We start from the raw sequence: 21,989 nt of genomic DNA, 5'->3' as shown, positions 1-21,989 counted from the left end.
ACAATAACATAATGACACGACCTATTTGGCAGTGGCAGGCTCCCACATATACACAGTACAGACGCTTACTATCCCTTTAAACTGGGACACTCATGAATTACACAGGTTCTGTGGCTGGCTGACATCAAGCCTGAACTTCACCTTGTGGTATTCAGCCATAGAAGTCACCCAGCCACAGAACCTGTATAATTCATGAGTGTCCCAATTTAAAGGGATTGCATGGATAATGAAGGGTACACACCAGAACGATTTGGCCTCAATTCCCCAAATTTCAATACAATCTCGACCGATTGTATGAGAATTGTGCATGTTTTAGATCCAATTCTGATCCGATGTGCATTCCTGCTGGTCGTTTTGCAGATCCTACCTGCTGCATGTAGGATTTGAAAACGACCCCTTCAATTGGGTACAGATCGAAATCTGATCGGATGCAGATCGTTCTGGTGTGTACCCAGCGTAAGCCTACAAATACAGTATGAGTATCAGATATTTAAGTTATTTGATTATATTGATTTGCAACATTTGTGTGTACCTGCACCTTATTTCAGATCTCCATTTATTACCAATACTTATATCAGCAGGATATTAAGTTTAGCATCATAGCGATACTTTAAAAAATACTGGCATTATTTAACATTACTTAACCATATGGTGAGGTCCCCTGGTGTCATTCTGGTTGGTGGTGTTCCCTGCCCCACTCTTGGGGCCCTTATTGCCTTATAAGAGTCCCCAGTAGTCAGGCAGTTATCCTCGCTAGTGACCTTCTCAGAGTCACAAGTAAACTAATACTTCATGTTTGTGCTTCTGCCATTACTGCTGTAAGCTACCAAAAATAAAACACTACCTAATTGAATAATGCTGAACACAACATTTGGAGACACTGATACTGTAAAAATTGATACCGTAATAACAGACCTTTCATGGGAAAATATTTAATTTCCTACAGATATTCAAAATTTATAAATCCTTAAAGGTCTAACCAATCAATAGTGTAAATATGGGTCGAGTAATCCATTAGAGCCCCATTGCTGGTCACAACTTATCATTCTGCACAGTCTACTGGTGCAGACGTGTCACACTTGGTAGTATATATGCCTAGACATACTACTTGTGTGTCCCAAGCATGCAGAATAAGTGCAATAATATGACCAGTACATGACGGTATATCACATTGTGGCCTGTTGCAGGAATACAAGGACTGGATATATGAAAGGCTATGTTAATAACATGTTGCAAATACGGTAACACCAATCTGTATTAACTAATTAATGATTTGCTGTACAAATTGGTACTTGTGTATTATCACGGCTCCCACGATTTCCATCTTATGGGATCTTATACAATTTAAAATTGTATACCATTGTATATGGCATACAATGGCATACGATGAGACCGCACTTAAAAACCGGTATTTTGCAGATTTTTAACCGTTTTAAAACGGTAATCTGTGCGGTCTGAAAGGTGCAGGACCACTTAACCGTTTTACAAAAGCCGATTTTGTAAAACGGTTAAAATGGAGGGTCCTACCCGTTTCAGACCCGGTATTTTGGCATCAAAATCGGGTCTGAAACGGTATTTAGGACCCAGCCAATGAGCTGGGTCCTAAATTCAGCGCAGTGAATATTTAATGAGCGCTCATTAAATATTCATAGCACTGGACACCCCCGCGCCCCCGCACACGCAGGTTAACTTCCCCGACCCCCCCGCAATGTGTTTAAGAAACACACACTCACCCCCCTCCGTGCAGCCGGTACCTTCCGTTGCAGATCCTGGCATTACTGTATGGACGGAGGCACTTATGAAAAAAAGTGTCTTTCTTAAAATGGCTGCCGCATAGGAAAACCTGTTTTTAATAAACTGTCTTTCGTATGGGGGCAGCCATTTTCCGAAAGTCACTTTTCTTATAAGAAAAGTGACTTTCGGAAAATGGCTGCCCCCATACGAAAGACAGTTTTTTTTAAACTGGTTTTCCTATGCGGCAGCCATTTTCCGAAAGACACTTTTTTTCATAAGTGCATCGGTTTTCACAGTACTGCCGGGATCTGCAACGGGAGGTACCGGCTGCACGGAGTGGGGGGAGGGGGGGTTCTTAAACACATTGGGGGGGGGGGGGGTGATGTTAACCCTAGGGGCGGGGATGTTAACACGCGGGGGGGGAGGGGAGGTGATGTTAACTTTAGGGGGGGGCGATGTTAGCCCTGGGGGTGATGCGCTCGCCACACTATATATAATCAACTCCACGCCGACATGGATAGTGGGGGTATGAAAAGGTGAGAGGACGCGTACCGCCGCCGCTCGCCACGCTTCGGGTTGGCGTTGATAGTGGGGGTGGCGTGGGGGTGCATTTAACCATTGTAAGCACCCATTAGGGTGCTTATACAATTAAAAATCTTATAGGGGGGCCAATTGACCTTGAAAGCACCCATTAGTGTGGTTATACAATTTAAAATCTCATCTCATCGTATGCCATATACAAGGTATACAATTTTAAATTGTATAAGATCGGGTCCCATCGCAGCACATCTCATCTCATTGCATACCATCTTAAGCCTTATGGTATGCAATGAGATGGGATGAGATGGGAGCCGTGATAGTACACAAGTACCTACAAATTTACTTATGTGACATGGGTATATTTAACTACATCTTTCCGGGTGTGTTCTATTTCAGCATGACTCCTTGCACCTGTCAGACAATGCTCTGCTCCCATGGGCTACACAGGAGGGCATAGAATGCATTTTTGTAATCCTCCTACATGCACAAGAATGATTGAGAGATCCTGAATTAGTTCAGAATTTCTACTGTATGAACATACAGGGTGACATTCTATGGGTTCCGATTTTTAGGCATGTCTAAAATTCGCACCAAATCGCACTTTTTAAAATCGCATTTTTTGGCCGTTTTTTGCATATTTAATGAGATGCGAATTTCTGAGAAAAAAGTGCGATTAGGTGCGATAATGTTCGAATTTTAGGCATGAAAATGTGCGAATTTTAGGCATGAAAATGTGCGAATTTAAGGAAATGTGCGATTTTTTTTGTTCTTAAATGAAAAAAAAATAGCGTGGGGTCCCCCCTCCTGAGCATAACCAGCACCGGGCTCATTGAGCCGGGGCTGGTTCCAAAAATACGGGGGACAAAAAGCATAGGGGTCCCCCGTATTTCTGAAACCAGCCCCGGACTCTTGGACCGGTCCTGGTTCCAAAAATACGGGGCACAAAAAAACTGGGGGTCCCCCGTATTTTGAAACCAGCACCGGGCTCCAACAGCCCTCGGTGTCATGCCACAGCCGGGGGACACTTTTTATATAAGGTCCCCCGGCCGAAACATGAGTACCGTGGCTGGTCAGCCTTGGACGGGGTACCTGGAGGAGTGGGGACCCCCCCATAAAGGGGTCCCCCCACCCCAGGCTTCACCCGTCCAGGGCTGAAGCCCGGGGCTGTCACCGGCGTCCGTGGCCAGTGGACGCCGGCCTGATATGGTTAAATCTTACATACGTAACATTGCTTGATACAGGAGAACTACAAGTGTCAGCAGACCTCCCCCGCATGCTGGGACTTGGAGAACCACAAGTCCCAGCATGCGGGGCATTAATGGGCCCGCTGGGACTTGTAGTCCACCTGTAAAAAGAATGTTAAACGAAAACACACACAAAGAGAAGTAAAACTTTATTACATACACATACACACACCTCACTTTTACAACAATATACTCACCAATCCAGGTCCAGCGCTGTCCTCTTCACAGCCGGCTCCCCCCGCACTGACAGCGGGGAGAACCGGCTCTCTCCGATGCCGCTAACAGCCTCTGTAGCGCTGTCCCAGCTATTTTTTTTTTGTCAAAAAACACTTTTCCACATTTTTTAACACAGGGCCATGCACAGATCTCTATGATCTGTGCAAGGTTCTGGCCAAATCGCATATCAGAACCTGGTCTGATTTTTTTTGAGATTTTTTAGACACATTTTTCAAATTTGCATCTCATTAAATATGCGAATTGTATACTTTTCAATGTGAAAACATCTGGATGCGAGTTCTGGCGAAAACTAAAAATCGCACTTTTAAAAAGTGCGATTTCGCTGCAAAACTGCACTTTTTGCCGATTTCCGCATCTCATTAAATATGCGAATTAGGGAAAAAGTGCAAAAACGGACGTTTTTGCGATAAAATTTGCCAAAGTCAGATTATCTCATCCCATAGAATGTCACCCACAAGATCTGAAACTTAATTTAGGAACGGGAAGACCTAAATGTGCTTTCCACCGTTAGACACGTTTAATTGAGTTACACATATACACAGTCCTATGTATTGCCAGTCTTTCAGGTTACCATCTGTGATTGTTTTATAATATTATAAATGCCTCTACATAACAAATTAGCAACCATGTTTATAGGCTGTTAGTAAATGGGACCCGCACAAAGTTAATTTATTGATATTTACAGAAATTATACCTAGTGTATATGCAATTATTGTGCTGCAAAGAAAACGCAAAGCGTTCGATCAGGAGCGGAGCACCTGTATTGTCCAGAACACACATTGGATGGCCTGTCACCATCTTCCAGCCTCTGGCTTGCAGAAAGCTATGGCTGCTGTGTGATGCATGTCCCTGCAGTTGGGGATTGTTGTATTTACAATTGTCTCACAATGAGCCGACATTATTCTAGAACAGTGGATCCTGTGTGCTCCCGACAGCGCATGGTTTCCAGATCTTACATAATTCATATGGGGGTAAATGAGTAATACACTTATTGTAAGATTACTGGTAGCCATGCCCTGATGTGGATACTGGAGCTTAGGGTTGACACCCATTGATTCACAAATGTTAGTTTTGGGGGGATGCTGTCATTTGGTCTACAACATGATGGTCGACAGTCATTAGGTCGACATGGTTCTAGGTCGAAAGGTCATTAGTTAGACAGTCAAAAGGTCGACATGGGGTTTTTCACTGTTTTTTGAGCCGACATGTGCCAACAGGTGGTATTTCATGCCCTACATCCAATAGGGTGTGGTGGGAGAATAAAGTAGTGTGCCCGACCCATTGCGAGCGGATGCGGTGCACTTTAAACTGTGTCCATATTGACTGTGTTGACATTCAGGTAAAAAACCTGTGAAAACCCCCATGTCGACCTTTTGACTGTCGACCTAATGACTGTCGACCATCATGCTTTAGAAGTTTAGACCAAATGATCCTAACCCAGTTGTGGGTGAAAGTAAAAAATGAAATGAATATAGAGCAATAATACTTCTGTCCTGCTTGTGCTGGATAATATGGTAATAATGCCGTTTTGGCAGTCAGCACTTGGAACAGGAACACTTTACTGATTTACATGAATCCACAATGTGGTAAGACTTTAGTAGGCTCTTCATGTAAAGCAGGGTTTCCCTTTCCTGCCTGTCTGAACAGATTTCCCTAGTAATCTGCAATGTGTGTAAATAGTCACCGCATTCTAAAGAAAAAAATATTAGGTACTTGTTTCCTAGCACGGCCACAACGATCATGATCGTGGGCATCGTGAGGAAAAATCGGGGGCATCGCGGCCATCGCAAGCACTAAAAAAAAATCGGGTGCGATGGTCGCGACGCGATGCCCGCGATTTCCCCATAGGGACCAATGTTAAATGCCTCAATTTAGCCGCGATGCCCCCGATTTCCCATAGGAAACAATGTTTAATGTCCTCCGACCTTTTTCATACCCCCACTATCCACGTCGGCGTGGAGTTGAGAATAGAATAGTGTGGCGAGCCCCGCGAGGGGACGCGGATACCTGTGAAGCCCGCGAAGGGACGCGTTTACCTGTGAAGGTATCCGCGTCCCCTCGCGGGGCTCGCCACGCTTCGGGCTCACCACACTATTCTATTCTCAACTCCACGCCGACGTGGATAGTGGGGGTATGAAAAGGTCGGAGGACGCGTACCGCCGCCCCTCGCGGGCTCGCTGCGCTCGCCACGCTTCGGGTTCGCGTTGATCGTGGGGTGGCGTAAAGTACTTTTGGGGGGACATTTCACTGTTCTGGGGTGTTTTGGGGGCTTTCTGGCCCATTTACCATTGTTCCCTATGATGATTTGGTGAAATTGAGGTATTTAACATTGTTCCCTATGAGAAATCGGGGGCATCGCGGGTACATTGAGCCATTTAACATTGTTTCCTATGGGGAAATCGTGGGCATCGCGTCTGGACTATTTAAGGCTTTTTTAGCCGCATACGACGCGACAGACGCGATTTTGACTATTTTCAATGGGAAAATCGGGGGGGTCGCGTCGTATACCACTAAAAATGACACACGAAATGCCCGCGATTGTGGCCGTGCTAGGAAACAAGTACCAAATATTATTATGGACATCATTTTGATTCACACACCAACCGCTATTCCTAAACTCCCCATTTATCTACCTATTGTAGTAACCTAATCTATAGTTACAGCACCCACCGGTGGCTGCCGATATCGTTTGTCTGGGAGTTCAAGGGCAATTGACGACATTGCATCGTTTGCAGGGTGTCTAATGTGTGCCCAGGTTTAGTATGTTGGCAAACGGTATAGCCGCAGAATTTTCCTTTTCTTTCACACTTGGAAACACCCAAATATTAGGTTTTGGATGTGCTCCTTTAATTCATGATACAATAATTCATATTTCCGTTTTATTTGTACTACACTCTCAGAGTTGGGCCACAAAGTTAGAATGAACTTATACAGTAGACTACTTCCACATGGCCACTGTTCTTGAGCAGATGGGAGTATGAACATTAATGCATGAAGATTAGTACATATAGACTGGGCAGTAATCCTGGAGACCAAGCTATAGCTGTACTCCACACTAGCATACACTGGATAACTGGTCATTATCGTTATCCACAATAGGCCATAGAACACCAAATAATATTTGAGTAAAATGTTTGTTCATATGCATTTCTAATGGGATATTTTAAAAAAAAAAGTGTGCACTGATCAGTCCAAAACAAAACATTCTCTGCCAAACGAACAATTCTTTTGTATTTCTCACTTCAGTAAAATGTTTATATCAGTATTCCAGCAAATTGTATTATTTTGCGACACATGAATGGCTAATATCAGTTTCTGTAAATTGCTGCTTACTCTACATTACAAGCTCCATGATACTTATGCATTCACACGCCAGCAATGAAGACTTTGGGCCAGATGCACTAAGTGATAAAAAAAAATGGAGAGTGATAAACAACCAATCAGCTGCTGTCTGACATTTTTCAAACACAGTCTGTGACGTGGCAGGTAGGATCTGATTGGCTGGCTGTTTATTACTCTCCATTTTATCACATTTGAAGCTTAGTTCATCTGTCCCTTTGTCTGGCACAACATATTGACAATTTGTATATTGTGACACAGTTGTTTCAGTCTGCATTTTGCTATTAACCCTTTATCTGCTCTTCAGTGCAGCGGCGTTCCTCGTGTAGGGAATGGTGTGTGCCTGCGCTTCCAGTACTTCGTCATGTATGGTGCTTTCTTGTCATACAAGAACTGAAGTAAATAGTTTTCTGATTTATTTCAGGGGAAAAAAAACGATTACATATTTTTAGAAATTGTAACCCTCAGAGTATGAGAGCCAAATATATACATTTTCAGTAAATGTTATACTAAATAAACTATTTAAGGCAAGGTTTCATATGGTCTTCAGTTTATTATTTCTACGCTAAGATTAGTTCTTAGAAGTGACCAAACATACAGTCAAAGTTATTGCTGTGGAAACATTTCTAAACATATAGTCTGGCCAATCATCCTGTCCACACATCTCCTGAGCGGCTTAGCTGGCATTTTCTGAGAAATCTGAAAGAATATCAGACCTGAAATTACCATATGCCGAACTGCAGTGACCACCTCAGGTGGTCTTGGCAAAAGACGCAACTGTCCGGTGACAACTGCAGCTCTGTCTGTGTGTGGTCACCAGTGCACCACATGAATAAACACCTAAGAGACCCACCTTGCATATGTGGACCTGCAAGGCATGTGTACTTTGAACATGACCTAAAACTACTGCTGGGTGTGAGGTTTCCAATGAATGCTCCTGATGGGTTTAGGAAAGTTTCTAGATTTGAAAAAAAGAATTTCAAAAATATTTTTTTCATGTACGTTCCTTATGTGTGTAGGCGGCCTTTACTCTAAACTGCCCTGAGAATGATTCAGCTAACTCCCACAGCTTTTATATAGAACACATCACTGTATTAAAAGAAAAAGGAAAGTGTATTCTCCTTGTAAGACCCTGGTACTAGTTCCACAACAAGAACTGGGAGGTTGTTACATTTCATGCTCAAACGGACAGTCCTCATTTCATTGTAAGTTGTGGCTGCTAAACTTTAACTAGCCATAAAAGCCATTTGTTTACGGAGGTTTACAGAAAATGCTGCACCCAAATTCAATTTCGAGAATGTGAGCTTCATATAAGGAGCTAGTCAACACTGGTCGATATTTCCGATAGTCAGGAAGATCAGCCATTTCCAGCAAGAATATTTTCTATTGACCTATTCAAAATCATTTCCATTCTTCGGACTTCTGAAAAGTCAGAAAAGACGTGGATTGGCATCTACTCATGTTTTTTGATTGGAAGCTGCCGCCAATTCAACAATTCAGAAGCAAGTTATATGCCACAGGGAAAACCGGCTGGGATTGAATAGGACCTATAAGATATTTTGGATATCGGCCAGCATTGAATACCCCCATAATCTCTTAAATGCTATTTCTCTCCCCCTCCCGAGTCTCTTCAGTGTCCCATCTATTTTTGACACCCCACATCTTTTTATCCCACTAGTGCTTCTTCTATCTTTCTTTTCCCAGCTCTACTGCCGTCTTCAATAACCATTTTCCCTTCATGTTCCCACCTTCAGTACTTCCAGTTATCACAATGCCCAGACACTGGCGGCAGGGTACACTGCACTGTGTTGGCACACTCAAGTGTGCATGCCTCACTTAAAGCACAGTGTTAAAACTTTTCTATGATTGTTTAAATGTGGTTGCATCTTTCTTGCACCCAAACTATAGTAGTGGATTCATGTATGTGCCTTTATTATAATGTATTGTTACTAAAACTAAGATAATGACATGACTAGAACCCACCTAAAGGTACATTTTGCCATTAATATGAACATGACTCTTGTATTAACAGTAAATGAGATTCAGACAAATTATGAACACGCCAAAAGAGACCCTGTATTAATGAAATCTGATTGTTCTTTTTCTTCTACTGGGATTCAGATAATGTAAATAAATAGTTATATGCAACTTTATTACCGCTGCACTCCAATCTACTGAGTGTCATTGTGGGAGTTAGGACCTAGCATCTTTCTCTTGATTATAGTTTAATTCTTCCTTCCACTCACACCCCTCCAGATCCAGTTCATTCCAGGCTCTGGCTAGGTGGTAGAGCAGGTGGGTAAAAGCGCAAGTGTTGCTTTAAAACAAAAACTCTATAAGATTATTGGGCAAAATTCAGACCTAATCGCAAAGCTGCTTTCCTTAGCAAATGGACAAAACCATGCTGCACTGCAGATGGGGCAATTGTAACATGTTCAGAGAGTTAGATTTGGGAGGGGTACATTTCTGTGCAGGGTAAATACTGGCTGCTTTATTCTTACAGTGTAATTTAAGTTTTGGGTGAGGTGTGTTTAAACTGAAATCTACTCACTCTGTACATGTTACATCTGCCCCACCTGCAGTGCAGCATGGTTTTGTCAATTTGTTTAAAAAGCAGCTTTGTGATCACATCTGAATTAGGCCCAATGTTCTCAAAATATGTTTAAAACCTATACATTGATATATTTATAGTAATCATTTTTAAACAGCTCAAAACACATGGATGAGTAACCAGCAAATGAGAAATTGCGGAATGTAGTAATTTAAAATATAAGAATTCAGAAAACAAATGTGTATTTAATTTGGCGCATGAATACCACAACATAATTACACAGCATCAACACTGGAGACTTCAGGATAAGTAAATGTGCAAGCCTCTAATTACCACTAGGTGATCCACATTATTTTTATGCGCAGAGGAACATTAAAATAAGAGACGGTCACAAAGTGGACAATGGTAAGGAAAAAATACAGGATAATGACACATTTGTAGCTTTTTAAAAAAAATTTAGTTCCTGAAAGAAAACTATTAGGATAGGAGATGATAAAACCTTCAAATGGCTCCAGGTTCTGTCCTGTATTGTGGCACATGCCAAGCTGTAATTGATGTGCTCCCAAAACGCAGTAATCCCAGTAAGGGGTAGTGGGTATTTTCTCAACCTTGCAGTACTTATTATGAGTCCCACTTGTCTTTAACAGCAAGAGGCTTAAATATATTAACCAGTACCACTTCAAGTGACATATTTCTATTAATGTAAAAATATAACTAGAGTTAGAAAATAGAAAACTCCGTTATGATAACAGCAGTAAAATATATCTATGTCCTTACTAAGAGCAGAGTCATAGCTTACCTGTATCTTATCCACTTTATTTTTCCGGCTTTGTTCCAAATTGTTATGTGCAATAGAATATGTTGGCATATATGTAAATATTAGTAAATGTAATAGCTTTACATTCAACAGCACAATATATATTACCACAAAATGCTGGACACCTCTACATTCTTTGTTTAATCTCTGGTGTCTAATGTTTACCAAAGTTATGTTTTAATGAAATGAAAGATGCATAAAAAGGAACAACAGTCGGTGTTTCAAAAACAAAACACCGCACAACATCTGTTTAAAACAAGTCTGCTTATTATTGACACCAAAACACAGCCGCATCTAGCTTTCCTGGGTCTTTTTTTGTTTCTTTTTTGATCTCTCGGATGCTGCAGATTTGCCAGCCTTGAATTTTGCTTCTGCATTAGGTTTGTGTTTCTTGTTAGCTGGTGTTCCTACTGAACTCTCCTGTGCTGCACCTCCTTGCTGTCCAGGCTTCCTCTTGTTCTTCTTCTTTTTCTTAGATTTGTTAACCTGCTGCTGCCCCTCTGAATGCTCCGCTTTGTCATCTGCACCACTCTGCTTGTTCTCCTCCACAGCTCCGGCCTTCTTCCGGTTCTTGCGTCTCTTGCTCTCTGGCAAAAAGCCTTTCTTTTTCTTTGATACGTTATCGGTCGTGGGGGCAACATCGGTCACTGCTTTTGTTTTTTCTTTCTTTGGACGTCTAAGATAAAAAAAAGAATATTGAAGGTTTTTCTTTTTTTACAAGGCAGGGAAAAGTGTAATACAGACTCTCAGGGATCAAGAAAACAATGGCCAGGTTTCTTATGGTTATGAGGGGAGAGAATGCACAAAAGCCAGGTACAAATGTAGCAATGATCAGACTTTGCATAGATGGTGCGCACATCATTAAATTCTATGGGCGATTGTCAGGTGCGAGACGCAGCATGCTGCGATGCCCATGCATACACATGGCTGCACAGTGACCTATCCCAGTCTCATCACTCTGATGATAGAATGTGAAGGTACCAAAATTAAACTGCTGTACTGCACTGAGGAGAAATGCTGGGCCAAATGTAATAGGGTGAGAGTTTCAGAAAGTGAGAGATTTTGGGAAAGTTTTCCCATGTTTTTTAAAGCAGCAATCAATTACACTGCAAAACCAGGTTGATTTTGCCATGTACCGTATTTTTCGGACCATAAGACGCACTTTTTCTCCCCCAAAATGTGTGAGAAAAACTATGTGCGTCTTATGGACCGAATATGACATGTGAAGCAGACAGCTGGAGCTTACATGGAGCTTACGTAAGGGGCAGCGCTCCCACTGCGCTGGGTGGGAGAGCCCAGATAGAGTGTGCGGGTAGCGCCGGGTCCTGGATACTGCTGCTGTCATCTCAGAGCGCGGCAGCAGAGCCCGACATCTGAGAGCGCGGCAGCAGAGCGCCCGCATCTCAGAGCCTAGCAGCAGAGCCGGCACCATGTGACTCCCCTGCTCCCCACCCCCCACCTCCATCCACAGGAGTGCACCGCGGGCAGCGTTAACGGAGAGCCTGGATGCGGGGAACCACTGGATCTGGGTCTACAATACTATCTACAGTATGTGTGTGTGTGTGTGTGTGTGTGTGTGTGTGTGTGTGTACGCTGGCTCTTATGTGTGTGTGTGTCTATGTGTATGCTCTATAAAGTGCAATGTTAATGTCACTCAGCCCACACTTTGATTTGTACATAAATAACTGATGAATTTCTTTGTTTTCACTTAGAAGTGATAAGTGGAGTGCAGTTGTTCCTGCCTTTAATATACCCACTTTGGTACTTGTTTCCTAGCACGGCCACAATCTTAAGTAATCGTGTCCCTTAATTAAGGGACACGATTACCCCCGATGGACCCGATTTCTTTTGAAATCAGCTCCATTTAGCTGGCTAGGAGACAATATCGGGGGCATCGCGTCGGTCGGGACCATTAACATTGGTCCCGACGCGACCGACGCGATGCCCCCGATATTTCCATAGACTTCAATGTTAAAAAAAAATTTAACATTGAAATCTTGTCGGGAAAGGTAAAATATCGGGGGCATCGCGTCGGTCGGGACCATTAACATTGGTCCCGACGCGATGCGACGCGATGCACCCGATTTTTGCATAGGCTTCAATGTTAAAAAATTTTTTAACATTGAAATGCTGTAAAAATGTGAAAAAATGTGAAATGGGCCAATATGACCCATTTCACATTATAGATGTCCCCGTCCTCACCCCACGATAGACGCCAACCCGAAGCGTGGCGAGCGCAGCGAGCCCGCGAGGGGCGGCGGTACGCGTCCTCCGACCTTTTCATGCCCTACTATCCACGTCGGCGTGGAGTGAGAATAGAATAGTGTGGCGAGCGCAGCGAGCCACCGAGCCCGAAGCGTGGCGAGCGCAGCGAGCCCCGTGAGGGGACGCGGATACCTTCACAGTTATACGCGTCCCCTTGCGGGCTTCACAGGTGTCCGTGGCGACGCGGACACCTGTGAAGCCCGCGAAGGGACGCGTTTACCTGTGAAGGTATCCGCTCGCCACGCTTCGGGCTCGGTGGTTCGCTGCGCTCGCCACACTATTCTATTCTCACTCCACGCCGACGTGGATAGTAGGGCATGAAAAGGTCAGAGGACGCGTACCGCCACCCCTCGCGGGCTCGCTGCGCTCGCCACGCTTCGGGTTGGCGTCTATCGTGGCCTGGGGTTAACGCGCTTAAATTTGGGGGGGTTGGGAATTTTTTTCATTGAATCCAATGTAAAATTGGGTCCCAGGGACCCAATTTACATTGGATTCAATGAAAAAAATCGGGTCAAAAATCGGTCGGTCGCGTCGATCGCATCGCATGCGATGCGATCGACCCGATTTTTCCGACACGACCACCCCGATCTGAATCGGTGTGGCCGTGCTAGGAAACAAGTACCCCCACTTTCAGTACTCAAAACCCCTGCTAAATTCATGTTCGTAAAAGCTGACCAGAAGAATTATATTGCAATCTTCATCTTAATTATTACACTATTTGGTTCAGAATATTTTTTTTCCTGTTTTCCTACTCTAAAAACTAGGTGCGTCTTATGGTCAGGTGCGTCTTATGGTCCGAAAAATACGGTAATTGATTGCTGCTTTAAAAAACATGGGAAAACTCTCCCAAAATTTCTCACTTTCTGAAACTCTCACCCTATTACATTTGGCCCGCTGTGTCTACCTTATATAAAGGGAGATAGCAAACCAAAACATAAAAAAAAAAAAAAACATAAGATCTATGCACTTCCACAATTGTGGCTGGAAACGTTTTGTGTTGGATTCTTCAACAACATTAAGATGATCAATTTTCTCAAATACTAACGTCCTCTATAGGTGAACGTAAATGCTCTCGTCTGAAAGCACAAACCGCCATGCCCATCTTTCCATGCATTTCACAATTAGCCAGATTAAAAGCACAGAGAGTGTACTTACATAAATCCTAGTAATGTCATCACATTCCAGTACATGTCTTCCAACCGGGACTTCCCAAATCCCTCTTTCTGATGCAGTGTTTGTAGTGGATGGAGCACTGTGAGACTAATATCCAGTTTCTGCAATATTAACACATTCAGTTAGGTAAGACTAGTGTACTGAAATAAAGACAATAAATCAAGCTATGAATTACTGCAGCAAACTGTAAGGATTTACCGGAAGTGACTTTTTAAATTTTTGCTCATGTACCATTGAAACCTCTTTCTTCTAAGCAGGCTTAGACACAGGACACTAATAATTGGGGCCGAAAAGAACACAGAAGCACTTCAGTATGGGTAAGTTCTGTCTAAGGAACACCTAAAACCAAAAATCACTTTCCTAGCCCAAAATAAAAGGGACCATCAAGCGATGGCCACATCAGAGACTTTGGGCCTTATTCTAGTTCACTCTTTCTGACAAAATCCTTCTTAGATAGACAAAACCATGTGCACTGTAGGGGGCAGATGTTACTTGTGCAGAGAGAATTAGATTTGGGTAGGGTTTTACTTCAAAGTGAGATCTATATTGCAGTGTAAAATAAAGCAGTCAGTATTTACCCTGCACAGAAACAAAATAACTCACCCAAATCTAATTCTCTCTGCACATGTTACATCTGCCTCCCCTGCAGTGCACATGGTTTTGTCAGAAAGAGTGAACTAGAAATTAGTTCCGGTAGCATTCAAAGACGACCCACAATGTACTCCTTCGGGAGAATAGTAATTGTTGCCTGAACTGGAAAAAGGCCTAGCTAAACGTCCATCAGTGTGTCCAACTCAGGACACCAATACTCAATAGAACATTTACTCGCGGCTGCCTCACACATGCACTCCAGGGGAGGGAGCTACAGCGCACAGACCCTATATATAAAGAATCCAAAAAACAAACAAATAAAACCAAGCTATTACAAGGGCTACATAGCAGCCGATTAAACATGGCTGAATACATGAAGCACCTAAAGACTGGCATGATGGGGGTGCAGTATTTAAGTGCCAGACTCCAGCCCAACCTGCAGTGTCGCTCAGCCTTGCTGCAAAAGAAGCAATGGTTTTGTTGTTCTATGTATTTACAGACGGCATATTCTATAGCCATGGTAATTGCCACAGACTTAAAGCTCCTGTGTTATGTGCCTCGAGTTACTCAATTATAACACCCTATAAGCCCTTTGTCCTGCAGCATAACATGTAATAAGGCATAGATTCCTGGCTAAGGGCCTGGAACTATGCAGAAACCTTGCACAGTATGCCTAAAGGGTGCAATAGATATTTGTCCACAACCTCCTGAAATTTGAGCAAAAATCAGTGTTAACTTAACACATGTAGTAACTGAATGGTTTCTGGGTTTCAACCCGAGAGCTAAATGCCTGCGGCTAATTAAATATGTCCCAAAATATATTTTGCACATGTTCTATAGTCTGAAAGTATACCTAGAAAAGTATGTTTCTAGGAGTACCTCTTTAATCTATTACCTATATATGGTCCCTTCACTAACAGCCATCATACTAGGTCATCGGAAGCTTCATCCCAGCCAACAGGAGGGGGTGGCCCGGTGTGACCCAAATTAAAGTACTGTTGTTGAAGTTACAAGATAATACCCAAAGAATCAGCTGCTGCAAAACAGAAGTCCCCACAGGACTGCACAATCATCATGCTTGTATTATTACAATGACCTTTTCTTCTTAATCCAGTAAGATTACCCAAAGTGTTTTGAAACAAATAAATGAGGGATAAATGGCTGAACCATAACCCAAAGATTATATGCTTGTTAAAATGAGGTGTTCTCTCCTACTTTGATAACAAAGACCTGCAGGAGTGTGCATCACCTGATGCTATGGATCCAATTTCAAGATTTTTACATAGACAACGCTTCGATTCCCAGGTAGAAGCCCGACCACTATATTAGTAGTAATCTAGTTTCTACTTGAATTTATTCTCAATGCCAAAAGGAGAATAGGTCTTTTTAACATCGGTAATTCATACGGTAGGTTCTACAAAAAATGAATTTATCGTCAAAGCCCTATATAAGCAGGGCAACAATCAATTAAGAAAGCTATGTCTATTTTACCTGAAAGTGTGCACCTAGGGCAGTGATTGCTAATCTTGACACTCCAGCTGTTGTTGAACTACACATACCAGTATGCCATTTTTAGCATGGCCAAATAGCAAACCTGTAGTAGAGCATGCTGGGACATGTAGTTTAACAGCAGCTGGAGTGTCAAGGTTAGCCATCACTGACCTAAGGTGTATACCATATTAATGTGAATTAATTCGCTGGAGACTAAAGGCCCCCATATACTAGGGCGATTTACATGCAATTTGGGTAATTTACATGCAATTTCTGTGATAAATCGCATATACATGACAAGAGGTGCGATGCAATTGGCGTTCCCGTGCGCAGTGCACCTCCTAGGTCGCCCTGGCAGCAGGAGAAATCCATCTCCGTCGCCGGGTACTCTGTCAGCGGTGTTCTTCACCCTGCGACTCATAACACGGGTTCCTCTCCCAGGCTCCTCCCACCCCGAGCAGCAGGGGACGGAGGATACAGGATGAGATGAAGCCTCCTCCATTTTCTCTCCTCCCGGCCCCAGCAGCATCAGGAGACGGAGGAGATACACTAGTAGCTGAAAACTCCTCCGTCCTCACATGGGAATACTCACAAGCTCTGCCCCCTGTCCCTCTCCTGCCTGCAGTGTAGTCCCCAGAACTGCAGGTCCCTTATTTCTATTTTTTAAACTCCGTTCATGCAACCGCTTTTGCAGGCCAGTTCACCTGATGGAGTGGAAGGGGTGTGACAGCCGGGCAGAAAGCAGGGGGATGCATGGCGGTCTTCAGAGGGGGTCTGTGGCTACTTGAATTTCATGCTGGGTCGCGAGCGAACTGGTTGGCTGTTGACCCGGCATGAGATTTCAAATAGCCGCAGACCCAATATGAAGACAGCCAGGCAGCCCACCGCTCTCTGCCTGGCTGTCACACCGCTTCCACTGCGGGCTGGCGGCTGTCACCACTAGCTTCACTCCCTCTTGGCAGAGCATGTAATTCCCCCATAGCAACAAGCATGTAATCCGCAATGGCATCAAGCCCCTGGCATTGAGCATGAAGCCCCTGGCATTGAGAAAGAAACTCCTAGCAATGAGCATGTTGGTAAGTGTCACTTATGTGGCATTATATGTAATTTGCATGACAGGATGTGGTGTTGTGTAATGGGTATTACAGTGAGTGGCGTCATGTGTAATGGGCTCCATGCCCAGTCTCAATCCAGAAACCGCCGGCATGCTGTCCAGAAATGGCCACCGGCTGTCCGTCATCTTGCGAATGGCCAGTGATGGCTAGCCATCTCTGGATTTGGTCACACAGATGGCTCACGCATGCGCAGTGTACCATGAGCGTCTCTTTGATAATCGTGCAGGTCAGCCCATAGGCAGGGTAGCTATTAGACTTTTCTACATAGCTATATATATATATATATATATATATATATATATATATATATATATATATATATATATATATATATATATATATATATATATATATATATATATATATATATATATTTATATTTAGGCTAGCACCCTGTAATACAGCCCATCAGATACATTGTATGGTACAAGTGTATGCAGTAGATAAATTGCATGCAATATATCTTCTGCGAAATAAGCAAAATCTGATGCAATTTCAAACCTCAGATAAATTACCCTAGTCTATGGCCACTTTTACCCTACCCTGATGAATGCCAAGGTTTATATGCAAATTTTGTGGTGAGTACATACTTAACTATTATCAGCCCAATATGTTTAGCCAGCAGACTCCATGTGAAAATGCCTGCCACTTCGGACATCATTTCAGTGGCTCATGCAAACAATATATTGTTTGGTCTGGTGTTTATACACACATGTAAATGTATTTATTTATTTGTTAACAGTTTCTTATATAGGCACACATATTCCGCAGCGCTTTACACAAAATATTTGAACATTTACATCAGTTCCTGCCCCAGTGGAACTTACAATCCAGATTCCCTACCACATGTACATGCACACACAGACATTCTAGGGTTAATTTTGTTTGGAGCCAATTAGCCTACCAGTATATTTTTGGGTTGTGGTAGGAAACCGGAGTACCCGGAGGAAACCCACGCAAGCACCGGGAGAATATACAAGCATGGTGGTGGTGGGAATCGAACCTATGACCTTAGTGCTCTGAGGCAGTAATGCTAACCATTCGTACTGCCCCAATGTACATGTAGATGGACGCAAGTTTTTATTCAGCTTTATCTACTATGTAATGCTATATCTGTAGCTTCCGTGCTGCACAGCAGACGTTATATCTGAATGTCATAGTACACAGATACATCAGGTGTACACACTGGACCAATGATATAACTGTGTGTACCCAACCATAGACACTGTATTTATGCTATGTGTACTGCTGGATAGTCTAGTAATCTGTGGCTGCTATAAATACAGTATGATGACTGACTGCTGTTGGAGACCATGTGAAGACCACACAGCAGTAACTACAGCATCACATCTGGATAGCGAGTTTGCTAAATCATCTCAGCAGTTGGCCACAAGCATATACGCAACATTGTACTTGTACTTCCACCAGCTCTATTCACCGTATTTTCTTCCACAGAAATCTACAAATAATTGTATTCCTCCACTGTGATCTGAAAACATTTCCCTTGCAGCCATGTGCTTTACAGGATTCAGGAGAACTGCCACGCACCTTTAGGCTCAACCATAATTAGAGATGTGCAGATCCAGATTTACCCGGATCGCAATACGGGATCTTATTGGCTATCACAAACATGTGACAGCATATAGCCAATAAGATCCTGTTTTGAGATCCATGTAAATCCGGATCTGCACATCTTTCACCATAATACATGCCAATTATCAAAATACTTCACAAACAACTCAAACACAGGTTCCTAGAAACACGGAGGCCATGAATACCATTATTCAAAATTTTCTCAGTTTAATACATACCTGTTGATTTACGGTTTTAATTAGAAAGTTCAGTAGCTCAAAGCACTTTATTACTTTTTCTTGGTCAACTTTCACTTTAATCTCACCCATGTTCTGCAGTGTCTGCAAAACAAAAGTACAAATCCATAGTTAGACTGCAGAGAAGGTAAGGCTCAGTAAGACAATGTGAAACAATTGGAGCTAATTCGACATATAGTATAAAACGGTGTACAATCAAGTAAATTCACCAGATGTAAAATTACTTCCTCGTTTTTCAAAAGAACCATTTACTGCAGCTTCTATTTTTGTAAAGTTTTTGCTATACCAGAAGTCCTATAACGGAGTTTATCAACATTAGATAATTCTACCCATTCCAAGAGAAACCTGCTAATCAAAGGGTTTGTCCCTCAAAAAGGCAGAAGTGAGGGCACCCACGGCCAGGGCATAAGAATACAGAAGAGTTACCCTTTGGGGTCATATTTCACTTAAAATATTCAACAAAAAGATATTTCAGAATCCTTCCTTTATTGTAAAACTGCCTGATACTCTGTGTTGGTTTTCCCCCACAACTCACTAAACCACCATCTACCAGAGGAGGCCAGGGGCATCGGTAAAATAAACAAAACCAAATGGAAGGATAAGAATTTCCGGCATAACCAGGATGGGGGAGGCAGGAATGTTTTGTCTGCTTCCTTTCCTGTCCTTAGCGCAAGAACCTTTGAGAGAGCTGCATTAGCAGGAGAAAGGAGACCATTCCTGGACATAGAAATAGACATACAGAAGGAGCCGCACTCATTCAGTGGGGGTCTGTCGATCGGATTGCCAAGTGCCGCCTACTGACGGAGCTTCCCGACTGACTAACGTGACCGTCATCAAATGGACTTACCTCTGCAACCTGACTCATGCCTTCTGTGATCAGCTCTTTCCACTCTGATGGAGAAAGGGTCTGCTTCAGGCTGGGGGTCTGCAGAGCTCTCAGAAGAAGAGTGCATGCTTGTGCCTGAGGTGAGACAGAAATGAGATCATGTTTTTTGCACCAAGCCAAACATTTGCTCACACTAAAGGAAGACTATGTTGCTGTGGTAACTTGTATACTTGATATACTTGTAAAAATTAAGCAACCTATAGAATTGAGGTCAAATTAAATGATAAATGTAGCTACATGAAGACCTTTTGGCTTATTTCAGACCTCGGAAACCAAACAACGGTCATATGATTCATTTGGTCAGTTACCCTTTTTTCCCCTCTAAATTAAATTTAAAAAATACAACATTTATCAACAGAATGAGTGTTATTATCAAAAATATTATTTATACAGAAACTAAGATCCATGAATACTCCCCAGTCTCAGTGCTCCCGTTACAGTCTAAATGGTAGACAATGTCTAAGTTGACCACTAATGGTCGATAGTGATGAGGTAGACACCTTGATATGGTCAACCTAACCAAGGTCAACACAAGCTTATGGTCGACATATATAAGGTTGAAATTATCTTTTCACTTTTTTTTGGTGTCTATGTTGACATGGACACTATAGAAGTGTACCGGGTCCCCTCCACTTGGATAGTACAGCATGAAAAACCACAAAAATGGTGAAAATAGTGCCTACCATAAGCTTGTGTTGGCCTTTTTGTCAATATTGACCTTGGGTATGTCGACCATTTCAAGGTGTCTACCTTGTCACCGACGACTGTTCGTGTTGGACTTGGACATTGGGCCGTATTCAATGAGCCTGATTCGCCATGTTTTTATGGCGAATTTGTGCAGTTTGGCGAATTTTTGACTAAAACGGTGAATCACCCTATTCAATGACCAGATGGTGAATACATTTGAAGGTTTTTTTCGCCATGATTCACCGAGTAGCAATCGCTATCTTTTTATGGTGAAGTGGAATGTGAACTTTTAAAATAAAGTGTTTTGTTTTTTACATTTGGTGTAAAAAAATCAGGAATTTTATTCTGAGGAGGGGCATGCTATTTTTATTCATGTGCTGTAAGAATATATATAAAATTTTAAAAAATATATTTTTATTTTTTTACACAGCAGCCAGCAGGGGGCGCCAGAGCCGAGCCGCTCATTAGATATTCATATATTCACTGCACCCGATCGTTACATATGCACGATCGTGTGTAGTGAATATACCCGTCCCCTACTGGCACCCCCGGGGGGCAGCCTGTGCTGCCTGGCACCCGGGGAGCCCACCTCCCCCCACATACGCTCTGGGGCAGAGAGACTTCCATCTCTCTGCCTGCCACCGTCCTCAGGATCCCTGCGGCGTTCGCCGCAGGAGCTCAAATTCGCCGGTCAGGGGCAGCGAGCCCCTGACTCGTTGAATACCGGAGCCGGCGAGGCTCCGCAACGTGGCGAATGTGCAGCGAATCCTAAACAGGATTCGCTGCACCTCACCGGTATTCACATTGAATACCGCCCATTGTCTACCCAGTGACTGCACACTCAGTGCCCCATGTCATGAGTACTACATATGCATATCTCTGTGGGATGCGTACAGTGGTGGTATAAAGTATTGCATTACTTTACAAGAACAGTCTTATTGTCGGATAAGAATTTTCCCGTGCTGTTGCGAGGTGTTCTCTACTGTCTTGTTACAGCTTTTAGTCTCACTTTCAACAAAACAGGACACAAATCCCCCATTTGTAACAAGATAGGGGAGACATGCAGACACATGCAGTTATTGATTGTTTCAATTTGAACAACCACTAATATATCAGAATTGCATTTGAATATACAATTTATTATCATAAAGGGAAAAATAATCCTTCAGCCCAATGTGACATTAAGTCATCATAAGTGTGTCACTAACAAATTAATCTCGACGACTGACATTGCTGGTGTTCAGGAATCCCTCAGAATAACACCATGCAGTTCATGTGAATATCTTCTGCAGCCTGGGCTTCGGTCTAATGCTAATACATTAATATACTGTATCAATTCCACAGCAGAATCCCACAGCAAAGAGTCCAGTCAAACTGCTGGCTATAAATACAAAGACCACAAAAATAATGGCCAATTGGACCACTTATGAAGGTGACTGGATTAGGTGTAGGTATCTTTATGGTTTTCTCCCTGATCTTGACTAATTGCC

At 42.9% G+C, this 21,989-nt stretch overlaps 1 protein-coding gene across 2 annotated transcripts in view; it reads right to left on the bottom strand.

The window, feature by feature from the left end:
* Positions 1-9,870: 9,870 nt before the first annotated feature.
* MYBBP1A (MYB binding protein 1a) overlaps positions 9,871-21,989 on the bottom strand; it is a 62,241-nt gene continuing 50,122 nt past the window's right edge. For both annotated transcript variants that reach the window (XM_083174128.1, XM_083174127.1), the window contains exons 24-27: positions 19,774-19,887; positions 18,909-19,010; positions 13,883-14,001; positions 9,871-11,138 (exon numbers count right to left, since the gene is read on the bottom strand). In XM_083174128.1, the coding sequence (XP_083030254.1) occupies positions 10,757-11,138; positions 13,883-14,001; positions 18,909-19,010; positions 19,774-19,887 (717 nt within the window). In that variant the 3' untranslated portion in view covers positions 9,871-10,756. The remainder of the gene's footprint in view (positions 11,139-13,882; positions 14,002-18,908; positions 19,011-19,773; positions 19,888-21,989) is intronic.

The sequence above is a fragment of the Crinia signifera genome, chromosome 2, assembly GCF_055691185.1.
Source record: "Crinia signifera chromosome 2, ASM5569118v1, whole genome shotgun sequence".
Lineage (NCBI taxonomy): Eukaryota > Metazoa > Chordata > Amphibia > Anura > Myobatrachidae > Crinia > Crinia signifera.
This window is presented reverse-complemented; position numbering and strand designations above follow the sequence as displayed.